This window comes from Nicotiana attenuata, unplaced genomic scaffold (genome assembly GCF_001879085.1).
Source record: "Nicotiana attenuata strain UT unplaced genomic scaffold, NIATTr2, whole genome shotgun sequence".
In the NCBI taxonomy this organism is placed as follows: domain Eukaryota; kingdom Viridiplantae; phylum Streptophyta; class Magnoliopsida; order Solanales; family Solanaceae; genus Nicotiana; species Nicotiana attenuata.
Window position 1 is genome coordinate 43,875 of NW_017672093.1, and position 14,772 is coordinate 58,646.

The 14,772-nt window shown below is 34.6% G+C and overlaps 2 protein-coding genes across 3 annotated transcripts; both read left to right on the forward strand.

The window, feature by feature from the left end:
• The first annotated feature begins 1,918 nt into the window (after positions 1-1,918).
• Positions 1,919-5,712, forward strand: LOC109211767 (nodulation protein H-like). 2 transcript variants are annotated; one of them, XM_019375337.1, is made up of 6 exons: positions 1,919-2,304; positions 2,757-2,992; positions 3,070-3,328; positions 4,680-4,859; positions 4,937-5,092; positions 5,187-5,712. In XM_019375337.1, exons 1-6 carry the CDS (start codon positions 2,275-2,277, stop codon positions 5,358-5,360), a joined length of 1,035 nt encoding a protein of 344 aa, XP_019230882.1. In that variant the 5' UTR covers positions 1,919-2,274; the 3' UTR covers positions 5,361-5,712. The 2 variants fall into 2 exon arrangements, with proteins under 2 accessions (XP_019230882.1, XP_019230883.1); XM_019375338.1 differs by having other exon boundaries at positions 4,937-5,102; positions 5,187-5,277.
• Positions 5,713-7,681: 1,969 nt separating this feature from the next.
• On the forward strand, positions 7,682-13,596 carry LOC109211766 (polyadenylate-binding protein RBP47). The gene is made up of 6 exons (XM_019375336.1): positions 7,682-8,190; positions 9,932-10,409; positions 10,950-11,032; positions 11,143-11,273; positions 12,791-12,887; positions 13,202-13,596. Exons 1-6 carry the CDS (start codon positions 7,861-7,863, stop codon positions 13,370-13,372), a joined length of 1,290 nt encoding a protein of 429 aa, XP_019230881.1. The 5' UTR covers positions 7,682-7,860; the 3' UTR covers positions 13,373-13,596.
• Positions 13,597-14,772: the final 1,176 nt, after the last annotated feature.

Sequence of the window (14,772 nt, forward strand, 5' to 3'; positions counted from 1 at the left end):
GATATATATATATATATATTAGTTCGTGAGATTTTGCTGATTTCTTGTCATAGATATATGTTTGCCATTGTTGATGAATTTAGTATCTCATGTTTAGAGTGATTTTTTCTAGTTTAAATGATTGATTCTATTTTTAATTAAACAGTTAGAATAGATACATGAGAGGGGTGTTAGGATCCCCTATTAAATTCGGAAATTGAGCCAAAGTATTAAGGCTGTTACTATTACAATTCAAAGTATTAAGGCTGTTACTATTACAATTCAAAGTATTAAGGCTGTTACTATTACAATCCAAAACAAGTCTAGAAAAAATAGTTCCTAGGATATTTGTCCAAAAAATTTTATTCGCAAACATCGGAGGAACTACTAATACGGTCAACTTCCCAGTTAATTAGGTGCTGACTGGTGTTGGGGCCTTCTAATCCAACATGTAGTTTTTTCATGTTGCAGTACTTTTTTCTCAATTCGTAAAAAAAAAAAAATTATTACCAATTTTTATTGAACACACCGCACTAAAGCATGGGTCAAGCAGTGGACTAGAGGCCGAGAGCATCAGCGGAATGTGCGTCCCAACTCCCAATACACAGAAATACTCGATAGAAATGCCAATGTCAGTACACTCCCATAGCTTATCATAAAGAGTTTGGTCGAAAACTTATACTATTATTTTTTTGGTAAATATTCCCTCCGGTCCATAATAAGTGATCAATTTATTTTTTTATTTTGGTCCAAAATAAGTATCCATTTATATAATCAAGAAAAAATTCAATTTGTTTTTACAGAATTATTCTTATGTATATATCCCTAAAAAGTTGTCTTACTCCTCACATTAAATATTTAACTAAGGGTAGTTTAGTCATATTAAATATTTTTATATAGAATTTAGTATTTTTTTAATGTACGTGTCAAAAGCAAATTGATCACTTATTGTGGACCGGAGGGAGTAACTTATACTACAAATTTCCTTTCCTAAAGTGGAGACGTTTAGGTTGTTATTCTTGTCCAGATCTTATTGTTTTCACCGATGTTAGTTGCTTGTTTGTGAATATTAAGCATATTTCTATCTCATGACAAAGGCATAAGTGAATGAAAAATTTAAGAGCCACAATTTTTTTTCTTTCTGTTTGAAATCAAACTTTGCTTGATTTTTCTTTTCAAATTTCAATCAAAACATGTCCACACCATCAAGATTTATAATAAAGTGATATCGATGAAAATGTCAGGTTATATTTCCTTTTGTATTCAGACATCAACACTCCTTTTTAAGGTAAAATTTTATTCCCATTCAATGTTTATACTAAAATTCTAATTTAATTACTTTAATAAATTGAAATTCCAAATATTTTATACTAGAATAATGTCAAAAAGTTCAAAATAAGTAGAAATTAGGACCAAATAAAATACGGTGTATGTTAATCCTTTTTCATGTGGATACATGAGCTACGGTAGATAAACTAAACGGTAATAAATAAAAAACGTGTAATTTTTTTAAGGATGAAGAGTGGTGAAATTGCGAGTAAATGATTAAGTAGGCGTTTGGACATAAGAATTGTAAAATTCTAAAAATTGTGAAAATTTTTTTCAAGTGAAAATGGTATTTGAAATTTAGAGTTGTGTTTGGACATAAATTTCAGTTTAGGTTGTTTTTTAAGTTTTGTAAGTGATTTGAGTGAAAATTTTGAAAACAACTTTTTGCAATTTTTTAAATTTTCGAAAATTTCCAAAATGCATCTTCAAATGAAATTTAGAAATTTTATGAACAAATGCTATTTTCGAAAAAAAATGAATTTTTTTTAGGAAAATCTTCTATCAAAATTTTATGTCCAAACGGGCACTGAATTTCCTTGACGAAATCAAAGCCCGATTAAAACGACGCCGTTGTCATATGATTTTCTGTTTTTTTCCTTTCATTCGGATTCGGATCGTACCTGACTTGGGATTCCACAAAATTTGCAAAGAGGAAGAAGAGGTGTAAATCAGAAGAAAAGCTCAAAAAAAGAGAAAAAAGAAAGCAAAAAGGAGGAGCGTGAAAATTGAACAAAAGACTCATTAAAGAACACTCTCATTATAGTGTTGTTCACGAGAAAAAGCTTACCCCAGCTCTCTTTTTCTACATATATATACTGTATACATGAATAAATGTGTCTGCTTGTATTGAGAAGAAGGAGTGGAGAAATAAGATGAATAAAGCTAGAAAGAAAAAGGGGATTTTTTTTTTGAATCTGGGTATCCCTCAAATGCCTTTTCTTTATCTTCCTTTTTGAGCATTAAACTATGGCTGACAATTTCTGTTTCTTCACCAAGGTAATATGTCTTTTTCCTATTTTGTTTAACATTCTTGCTTCTTCTATATATCATTTTGTTTTTATATCAACAGTGTGTAATTTTATTTTTAAAGTCTTTTTTTTCCATAAAAGTTTTTTCCTTTGTCTATATACACAACTGTATGTATTGTTATGACAACTCGAGCTGTGTTGATCTGGGTTTCTTCTTCATCGCAAATGTTTCCTCAAATTTGAGCTTTTCACTTCTTATTTCTTGTATCTTTCCTCATCTGTAGAGTGTGAAAAATAAATTTTGATTAGCTTGTATCTTGCATTCCAATTTGATGAAAACCTACTTAGATTCCATTTGTCTTTTGTTTTGCTTGAATAACTTCGGAGACGAATTTGTTTTGTTGAAATCTGAAGGAAAAATTTGATGTAGCAACACGAAATATAAAATCTCAAGCATTTTAACTTCTGATTCAATTCCAGGATACTTTCATCATAAAGCCACCAAAGAAATCTCCATTGCTGCTGAGAATGGTGGTCTTATTTTTTGCAATGATATGTGGGATTTATATATGTTCAATTTGTCTGAAACAAATTGGTTCGCGTTCCAGTGGACCGGTGACCAGTGTTCATGTGGTTGAAAGGCCATGTGAGGCGACGAATATTGAACCTTCAGAAAAACCTTATCTGCACTTCCCCAAGCCAAAAACTTTTAGCAGGTGAGATATTGACAAACTATTTGTATGTTTAGTATCTCATTGTGGATAAAATTACTGACTAAATCCTGCTGTATCAGGGCTGAGTGTGCGTGCAATCCTGTAAGGTTTTTCGCAATTTTGTCCACTCAGAGGTCTGGTAGTGGATGGTTTGAAACATTGTTGAACAGCCATATGAATATAAGCTCTAATGGGGAGATTTTTTCTGCTAAAGCCCGGAAAGTTAATGCATCGACGATTTTGGAAACATTGGACAAACTCTATAACCTAGAGTTTTTGACCAGCGCTTCCAAGAATGAATGCACAGCTGCAGTTGGACTGAAGTGGATGCTTAATCAGGTGGGTGCCATTTTTAAATTTCTATTTGTCATGTCTGTTCCTAAATATGTGATCACGAGAACATAAACTATGTAGCAAACGTAAGTATAATTTATAGAAAATCTTCTGTAAACTTGATTCATTTTATCAACATTGTGTGCTAGTCGTTAGTGATTTATATTGTGGATATACGAGGTTGCTGCTTGATTTTTCAAATGTGAAGTTGGCTTGTCTGTCTATCATCCAAATTTGGTCTTCTCATCAAGCTGTCATTTGGTAGTGATAAACACATAATTTTGATTAAGGAACTAAAAAGGGGAAGATTGTTGGTGGAATTTCACAATGGAGTATTCAGTACCTAGCTGCGTTAGCTCGTCTTGAAGCGTTTCTTTTCTTCTTCTTCATATGTTGGTTCATATGTGAAACATGCTAGCTTTGTTTTCAGAACTTGGGTCGAGGTCTTTTACTTATACTCGTTCTCTCATTCACCAAACTGTATGTATGTGTTTGAATATGTAGTTATCACGTTGCAATTCTGGACTTGCATAATTAGTTAAGTTAAGATGGTTTCTTATCACTTGTCTGCCGCTTTAATATGGTATATAGTAGATGGAACACTAGTACCGGAATAATGAGTAGATAGGGACTCGAAATCCTTTGCTCAAACGAAACTAGATCATGTGGAATCATATTGAATATTTGATGCTGATATTTTGTACCATGCGAAAATACCAATCCTCTGAATATTTGATGCTGATATTTTGTACCATGCGAAAATACCAATCCTCGAAGTACTACAAGCATTGTGATTTCAGGGAAAAAAGTATGTGATGTGTATTTTAGTAGAAAAATACGAAAAGTTCCCAGATACAACATGCTTGCCCCCCCCACACACACACACACACCCCACACACAAACCCAACCTGTTTCGTTTGAAAAGTAAAGATGTATTAAAATCCAAAATTACTTGGCTAGAAAGGGACTCAATCCTATGGATATGTAAGATACAAATTTCCAATCCTATCTAGAAAGGGAGGGAAACAGATACTCAATTTAAAGTGATAAACAGAATTTCATACTTGATCTCGTAGATACATATAGGAGTAGTATTTTGCGGGAAGCCATATCCAATGTCACCATGATCCGCCCATGTACAACGGAAACTAGGTAGAAAATATTTGCGAAAATTGGTTTGTATGATACATCACCTTATGATAACTAAATCATGTAAAAATTGGTCTACACGATACATTACCTTGTGAAGAACTAGATCATGTAAACTCTGAAATTACCTTACTCTTTGGTGGCTTGGTTCCTCATGTCATGGTTATGGATCATGATGGACTGCATGGGCATTTCTATGTTATTACAGGGTCTATTGCAGCATCATGAGGAAATTGTTGAGTACTTCAAAAGGAGAGGAGTTTCTGCAATTTTTCTCTTCAGAAGAAATCTTTTGCGCAGAATGGTTTCGATACTAGCAAATTCCTATGATCAGAATGCTAAGCTGTTAAACGGAACCCATAAGTCTCATGTGCATTCTCCTGTGGAGGTCAGTCTGATAAATCTGTATGATTTAGAAACACATGCTTATGTCTTCATGCTGTCTTAAGCAATCATGTTTTGCAGGCTGAGATACTTGCAAGTTACAAGCCTACAATAAACACAACCACGTTGATCGCTAACCTGAAACAAGTACAGGATATGGCTGCTAGCGCTTTGGAGTACTTTAAGAGCACTCGGCACATAATCTTGTTCTATGAGGACATAATAAAAAATCGGACTGTAAGAAATTGTATATTCTACTATATCCCTGATATTTTGGTTCTCTTGTGAGGAAGTTTGTTTTATATGCTTACTTCCTATCGTTTTGTCACAGATACTGAATGATGTGCAAGATTTCCTGAAGGTTCCAAGAATGGACCTCCATAGTCGTCAAGTGAAGATACATAAGGGGCCATTGTCTTCACAAGTTGAAAATTGGAGCGATGTTGAAAAGACACTCAAGGGAACATCTTATGAAAGTTTCCTACACGCAGATTACAAAATATAAATGTGCAGTGCTAGTGTATATGTAGCTTGTGTTGTTTAACTTTATTCTTTCATTATTTATGTGTAAGCAGAAGCTAAAAGGGGAACTTCTGGTTAAGATTTTGGTTTCAGCAGGCTGTCCTCGAGTTCCCCTCGTTTCAGGTAATCAATTTTGGGTATGTATTTGACTCTTCATGTTAAATAGGTTTTCTAAGCCGATAACAACAACAACCCAGTGGAATCCCACAAGTGGGGTCTGGGGAAGGTAATGTGTACGCAGACCTTACCTTATGGGATGTAGATAGGTTGTTTCGGAAATACCCTCGGCTCAAGAGGAAGGAGGTTTTAATGAAATTAGCAATTTTGATCTTGAACCTTTTCTTCTCCCATCATTTTGGAAATATGATATTAATTCAATGTGGCATTGCATCTTCCACTGTAGGTAAATCACACATGTGTCATAGTCCATTACGATTTCGAAATCAAGCTGTGAATACCATTACTCCTACTGCTCATAACCGAATTATATTGGCCACCATGTAAAGAATGAGTAAAATTGAGATTACCAATTAGGTTAAATCTCAAAAAAGAAAAATCACCTCATATTAAAAGTTGAGGCGAATTCAGAATTGTGCGTACTTGAATTTTAAGTGAATGTGATTTACTTTGCACATATTATTCTTTTACTTTTTTCAAGAATATATATAGTTTGGCCTAAGAAGTGCATATATTAGTACAAATGTAGTGTTGTTAACTCTACTCATGATTATAGCATGGGTTAAACATGATCAATTACCCCCATCATTTACCCCTTAGCACTCAAGTAGGCTTTTGAAGAGGTGTTTATTAATTAAAAGTCTCAAGCTTAATTTAATTAGTTGGGTTGTTGCATTTTTTTCCCTTTTAAACAAGACAATTAAATGAATCATCTCCTTTGGTTTCCTAAGGTTTATTTATCTTCATAAATGAAATATACGAGTCTCATAAGCTTTAAACTGAAATAAGGAACCAACGATCGTATAATTATTCTTTGTACCAACCATAAAGGATTATATGATTTTAGAAAGACAATTTTCTTACTACATACAATCAGAATGCCAATAAGTTGCTAAAATGTTACCATATCTTTTGACGAATATATATATATGTAAGAATGCCAATAAGTTGCTAAAATGTTACCTTATCTTTTGACGAATATATATATATATATATATATATATATATATATATATATTATATATATTATATATATATTATTTTTTTAAAAAATTTTGAGAAGAAAATGTGAACCCCACATTAGATCCAATGTTCACCAATCAGATGATGCCTTCGACTGTCCAGTTGTTTTCGAGGACAAAAAATCGACAAGTTCATATTTCCAAGTTTTGCAATAATAATTCAGAAGATCTAGTACTATAATTGATCGAGTATTAGTAGAAGTTTTTCAACAAGTGATTTATTCTGTAACTCCGTTTTGAGACCAAGACACACCGTGAAAGCAACGGAACGGAGTTGTAAAATCTAGCGACATCTTCACACGTCAACATGGACAGATGACCAGCATGTGCTTATGCGCGACGACATGCTGGCCATGAATACAAACAACCACTCAACGGTAAAAACTGTCTGGATCCATGTTTTCACCGAATAGTACTAATAAATTGAAGTGAAAACAAGTGTTAATTAACTGTAGTTAAGTAATCCCTCCGGTCCAAAATAAGTGATTTTTTTGGTCTTTTTCTTTAGGTCCAAAATAAGTGATTTTTTCAGATTTCAAGAATGAATTAATTATTTTTTTCCTACATTGTCCTTGAAGTAAATGATGTTGGAATATATGTTAGGAGTGTTTATGTGAGATAGTAAATGTTAATATGGTCAATTCTATTGCTAATTAATACTAAAAGGTGAATTTCTTAATTTGTGTAAAAACATCCAAAAAAAAAGCACTTAATTTGGACCGGAGGGAATAATAACAGCGCTTCCGAAAACAAATTTAATGTATTGATTGAATTACGTAGCTAATAGTACACAATAAGTTTGATTAAATTTCTCCTGTCAACATTTTAACGTTAGCTCAAAATATCATGTACGAAATGGACGGTTGCCTTCACGAACCGCCGATAAATGTTTGACTTCAAAGAAAAGCTACGACAAGAAAGGGACCCACGTTTGCCACCGCGTATCAGTTGGTCCCACAACCAACTTGTCTCTAAACTTAATCATCAACGGCCGCCCTCAAACCCTCGCATCTGAATCGGATGGTTAAAATTGAACGTCGTTACGCACGAGAGTGAGACCCTAGATCTCCATAGTATCTCTTTTCGTTATATAGTAAGCCGACTCTGTTCTAGTGTCCCTCTTTTCTTCTTCCTCTCTCTCGTGACCCAGATACCCATTATTCATTCTCTCTCTCTCTAAAACTTCCTTGCAAAAAGCGCGAAGCAACTAGAGAGAGAAACAGAGAGAGAGAGAGAGAGAGAGAGGAAGAAGTGGTAAAATTGATAAGTGAAATTGGTGGGAAAATGAACGGAGGAGATATGAATCAGCAACAGCAACAGCAGCAGCAACAACAGCAGCAACAACAACAACAGCAGTGGATGGCGATGCAGCAGTATCAGCAGCAATGGATGGCGATGCAGTATCCAGCAGCAGCAATGGCGATGCAGCAACAGATGATGTATGGTCAGCAATACATGCCTTACTATCAGCAACATCAACAGCAGCAGAAGATGCAGCAGTCTCCTGCTCAGATTCAGAGCTCATCTGAAGATAATAAAACGATCTGGATTGGCGATCTTCAGCAGTGGATGGATGAAAGTTATCTTCATTCTTGCTTTTCTCAGGCTGGCGAGGTTCGCTTTTTTTTCTTTTCTGCTCATCTCTTTCAATTTAGTTTCGTAGCAATACCGGACTTGTCTTTATTCTCGTTAAATGTCTGTTCAGCTGTTTGTACCAGTTGATTTACGTGATTTAATTGCTTTAACGATTGTAGTCATTTATAAGTAATGTGAAGTGCCAAATCGTGTATCATAGTTAAGATTCTTGCTATTTAAGTAATTAAATCACGTGAGTACTTAAGAAGAACTCATTCACCCTATTTAACTTGCTATTAGTTGGGAACATAATTTCACCTTACTGAGATCCCAGTCAATACAGCGGTCTGAGATTCAAAGTAGAATTTTTGGGATCTTGTGTCGTCTCTCTTTTTATTAGGGGGTTTCTCCTCTGGCCATCTAAAAGGGAAGATTCCGGGTCAAATATCAGTTTCTACTTTGTTAGCTGTTTGGAGTAGTTGATTTTCGTGATTAATTTCTTTATTATCTTTAGTCAATTAAATGTAATGGGAAGCGCCAAATCTTGTTTCATGGTTAAGGTGAAGAAGCTCGCCATATTTAACCTGCTATTATTTGCGAACGAGATTTGACCTTCACTGAGATCCGAGTCAATGCAGCAGTCTGAGATTCAAAGAAGAATCCTTCGGATCGTGTCACCTCTATTTTTCTTAGGGTACTTTTCCTTTTGAAAGTGTGGAGAATTCCGAGTCAAATATTGTAGTCTAGTTTGTTAAGCTAAAAATATCTCCCACACAAAAATGTTGGTTTCTAAGAAGGATTCTAAATGCATTTGAATATAAAAAGAAAAAATGCAGTTTCCGTGACTTAACTTCTGACTATTACATTCTAAAAGGACATTATCAAGTAGTTAACTCGGTATCCAGTTTGTCGTAGAAATTCACCTTGGGTTCAAAGTTGGGTTTTGAGTCAGTAGAAATGATAAATTTAACTAGATTGAGACATAAGTATTGTTAGCTTTGTGAGAATTCTCATTACCGGAAAACAGCTAGAAGAATAAGAAGCCCAAAATGGCAAGTCTCTAGGAGAAGCAAGAAGGCGAAGAATGAAACAGAAAGAAAGAGGAAGCTGTTTCAGGTGGTAGTGTATGGTATATTGTTGGAGGGAACTTAGAAGAATAAGAAGGCCAAAATGTTTTAAAGAAGAAGTCTAGGAGGTACGTGATGGCAAGGAGGGATGAGGCTCTGGGAAAATAGAAAGAGAAAGGAGTGAAGAAGAGAAGGAAAGAAGAAAGAGAATGAGAAGCGGTGAAGAGAAAATGTCTTAGTTTTTGAATTTTCGAGAATATCTCAGCTGATGTATTAGTTGTAGTAGTTCTTGTTTTAGGATTATTTGTGGCAGAGGTTGGTGATATTGCTATAGCTACTAAACTTGAAGCAAGAAGCTTTGATCTTAGCTTGTTCAATGGTAAAACACTAGAGAATGTGAGTAAATGAGGATGTCAAAAAGCTTTTCCTTTCTCAAAACAGTGATTAGTGATGGACCTGAAATTGGACCAACTGCATTTAAAGAATTCTAGCAAGTTTTGCTTTCCTTTTCCAGAATTCCTTAGCCTTTTCTATGACTGTAATCTTGTGGGAACCTTTTATTTTGTGGTTGAAATAAAATTATCTCAAGCATATTTTGTTCAAGCTTATACATCACTTCACTGCACATATAGAGTACAATAGTTGATTATTAGTTTGCAATTTAAGCGTTGCACTCTGTAATAGTACCTGACTATGTGTCATATATCATGCAGGTTATTTCTGTGAAAATTATTCGAAACAAGCAGACTGGTCAATCAGAGCGTTATGGATTTGTTGAGTTCAATACTCACGCAGCAGCGGAGAAAGTGCTACAGAGCTACAATGGCACTATGATGCCTAACGCAGAGCAACCCTTCCGTTTAAACTGGGCAGGCTTTAGCACTGGTGAAAAGCGTGCAGAAACTGGTTCTGATTTCTCGATTTTTGTAGGAGATTTGGCTTCTGATGTTACTGACACAATGTTGCGTGACACATTCGCTAGTAGATTTCCATCTCTTAAAGGTGCAAAAGTAGTAGTAGATGCAAACACAGGCCACTCAAAAGGCTATGGCTTTGTAAGGTTTGGTGATGAAAGCGAGAGGTCTCGGGCCATGACTGAAATGAATGGTGTATATTGTTCCAGCAGGGCCATGCGTATTGGTGTTGCTACCCCAAAGAAACCATCAGCGCAGCAACAATATTCTTCCCAAGGTACGTGATATCGTTCCCCGGCAAGCCATTTGGTAAACTAAGTATACAATCATCAGATGACCATCAATATATGCTGTTTATAATCTTGTCATCCATATTAAATGACTTCTGCTTTCAAGATTCAAATACATATTTTTCACCAAAGCGATTTAAAGATACTTTAACATTTTTTGCATCTTGTGGAATCTTTTTTACTTCTTAAATGTTCGAATTTTATCTTTTCCAAAAAACCGAAAAAACTACGAATTGTTGCTTGAAAAACATAGTATGATATGTTGTTTAGAGCAGGGCAGTAAATTTTTTTTAACCTGGCTGAACAAGTTATTGGTAGCAAAACATGCACACATTGATGGTCGAAACATTGAGAAAGCCTGGATGCACCAAATTTTTCTAGATTTATTGAGCTTGATTTTCTTCTTGTAGTTTATTGTGACCAGTTATTTCTTACCTATGTGCTAACAGTTTCATGTTTGCGTCATATTTTAAATGTCATGTTTAACTTTTATATTGAAGCTGGAACTTCTTACTCTAATTGTTCAGCTGTGATATTATCTGGTGGATATGCATCAAATGGTGCTGCAACCCATGGATCCCAGTCCGATGGTGATTCATCAAACACTACAGTAAGTGCTCCTTTTTCTTGTGGAAGTTGGTCATATGTTAGTTAATTAACTCTTTAATCAACTAATACTTATAGAAAATAGTTGTTTGTTCTAACTTTTATTTGTGGTAGATTTTTGTTGGAGGACTTGATTCTGAAGTCACTGATGAGGAACTTAGGCAATCCTTTAATCAGTTTGGAGAAGTGGTCTCTGTGAAAATACCCGCTGGAAAAGGATGTGGTTTTGTACAATTTTCTGACAGGTAAGTAGCTATATTGCTTGACATGAAAATCAACGTAGTTAAGTAGCCTGTGAACTTTTTATTAGTGTATCATTGTTTGAGACATTGAGAGTGAGAGAACTGATGTTACGAGTATTGAGGCATGGAGACTGATTGGTAGATAAATTCAGTATTTTTCAGCATTTAATGTCATTTGATAGTGTACCATTTAAATAAATGGATTAATCCTAGATACATCAACAACAACAACAAATCCAGTAGTTTCCACAAGTGGGGTCTGGGGAGGGTAAGATGTACGCAGCCTTACCCCTACCCCTGGAAGGGCAGAGAGGCTGTTTCCAATAGACCTTCGGCTAGAGAACGAGTGGACAAGAAAAGGTAATTGCAACAAGTAGGAGGACTAATCCTAGATATTGAGTTAAAAAGATGAGTGGTTTGGTTTTTGATTTTTGAAAAGTTGCTTAGGACTGAACACAAATACGATCTGAGGATAAAATGTTGTGTAAATTGTGTGCAATTGCTGTTTTTGACGGAATATGAGTCTCATTTTTTTATATTTGATAAGATTGTGAAGTTAGACTCTGTTTCCTATTGGTCCATCGTTTAACCTTACATTCTGCCAACTTATTATTTGTAAAGCTGGTTGCTTTATCTACCCTTTTTTTGTTTCTTTTTTCCGCAACCATCCAATACTGCATTGGTTCTTCCTTGCTGTTGACAGTTATCAACTCAGCTTCATTTTTGTTCTTTATATCTTATGTTTGCACATATATTTCTTTCCTTTATTCTATCTGACTAAGCTCCTTCTGCAAGATTCTATTAAGTTCTTTCTTTCAAAGTAACTTTAACACAGCAAATCTCATCACCACCATCTTCTGTTGCTAACTTTAGTGTGCGAGCAACAATAGACTATTAGCAACTGGCCTTTAATTTCTTAGCAATACGAAAAAGTTATTGGGGCTCTCACTTTATCCGTCGGGCCACAAGGTTCACTGCTAGATGGTAAATTTCCTTTTGGATTCCGAGTGACAGTAGAAAATTGTATGTAAGTAGAAGAAGAACTTTTCTGAATATGAGATCTCTTTCCTTTTTTTGGTTAGGACATGAATTTTGAACTGCCCCAAGTGTCCCGTGTAACTTGCTTGAAAGGGAATACAATTGTTAGTAAAAACCAAATCTTATGAACAGATAAAACTGAACATACTGCCAGAATACCGTAGTAAACCCAGGCAGTTAAACTGGGAAAAGACACGAAGTTTTTAGGTTATTGCTAATTTATAAAATAGAGTAGTCTTACACTTGAAGCCTTAAAATGTAGCATGCAGAATATTATATATTCTTTGTGCAACTTGCAGCACAATCAAGATGTAAATATTTTTTGCTGACTTTTCCAATTCCTACATGTTTAACGGATTAAAAGATCTTTTTGCTGTACATACCTGTACCTTGTTGGTGCAATTAGTGAAATTGATCTTTCTTGTAATAATTAAAAACAAGGCAGCATGCTTGACTACCTTCTGGGTATTTATGTTCCGTAGGAGCTCTGCACAGGAAGCGATACAGAAATTAAGTGGAGCAATAATTGGCAAGCAGGCAGTTCGTCTTTCCTGGGGGCGAAGTCCAGCAAACAAGCAGGTATTTCCCACAGGAATATTCTTAATGGAAAATATCAAGTCTTGATCAAAAAAGAATTTTTTAAAAAAGTGAAGAGAAATCAGCCTGCTTTCCCAATAGAACAGTTAAATGACAAGGCAGGTGATCTGATCAGTCTGTGACCTTTTAAAATTCGACCCTTTTCCAAAATGACCAAATGTCCGACAATGCAACCTTTCCAATAGTCAACCTCATTCACTGAATGATCTCTAATTTTCTACAAAAGCTTTCACCTTTATTTGTCCTTGTGGTACAATGTCTTCTACAACCCATTTATTTGTTCTCTACTTTTGCAGACGAGAACTGATTCTGGTAGTCAATGGAATGGGGGTTATAATGGAAGGCAAAATTATGGAGGATATGGATATGGTGCATCGCAAAATCAGGATTCTGGCATGTATGCTACTGGAGCAGCTTACGGAGCATCCTCTAATGGATACGGGAATCACCAGCAGCCTGTTAGCTGATCTCTAGTGGACTCTGCTGCTAAATGAGAGATTGCCATAGCTCTGCTCTCTCTTCTTCTACTTTGGGGGATCAAATTTATATTTGACTTATAAGCTTAAAGCATATAGTGTTTGATGAGAATTTTGTAGCTGGATTTTATTTTATGCTTAGTGAGTCCAAGATATGTTAAACCTAAACTTAGAATGATTGGTGAATTTCGATTTTTCTACTGCTTTTTTCCATCTCTTTGTCTCTGTCTCTGCATCTATTTTATTTATTTATTTATAGACTTACAAAACCAACTGGCTAGGTTCAAGAAATGAGGAAACATTCGTGCTGAACAAAATACGCCATGAGTTCTCCATTTTATCAATCCTGTTTGATCTGCCTGTCTTGCTAGAAATGGCTTCGTAATCGATTTATCTCTATGTCATTGTTCAGCATCTTCTTAGAAGCAAAAGATTCTTGTATCCAGAGCGAAAATATGCAAAGATAGAAGCGTCAAAAAGATGAGACTGTATATTCATCAAAAATATTTTCTGATTTTTACACTTTGTTTGGATCATTGTTACCTATCGTGTTATATTGTATTATATTGTATTGTATGTTTTATTAATATAATATTTGGATAGATTGTATTGTTTGATGTTGTTAAATAACATTTTGCTGTTTGGTTTGACTGTATCTATTGTATTATAACTGATAAGTTTGTTAAAATACCCTCAAGTGTTTTAAATATTAAATTTATAAAAAAAAATTACGCATAAAAATAATTTATGAAAACCCATTTCTACTAATTTATCACCAATTATCTCTTATATATAAATTAAACAATTATATTCACGCAAATTCTATCAAATTAGGGGAACGCGTTGATAATATTAAAAATAATAATAAGTACACTTCATTCATAATTAGATCATAATAATAATAAAATAATAAACAAAATATTAAGTACACTCGCTTGAAAACAAGAGCAAAAACTTGAAGAAAAAGATTAACTATTATTAGGCAAAAAATAAAGAACGATGATATTAACAGCTTGTTTGGATGGTTGTTACGTATCGTTTTATAATGTATCGTATCGTACTGTATTGGATTGTACTGTATCGTTTGATGAACAATGTTTGGATGGATTGTGTCGTTTTGGCGTCGTTTCATGGTATCACGCACCTGTGATATGATGAATAAACTTGCAATATTATAAAGAAAAATTATGATACGGTATATAAAAAGGTAGGGTAAATGATAAAATAAAATTATTTAATAATAATGAAGGGTGGGATTGAGAGAAAAACACAAGGAAACGGCACGACCACACCAAATCGGTCGTTACATAAAGTGGCACATTTCATCATTACGTAACGACGGATTTAACGATACGATATAATAAAATTTAAGTAACAATCAAAACAAATAT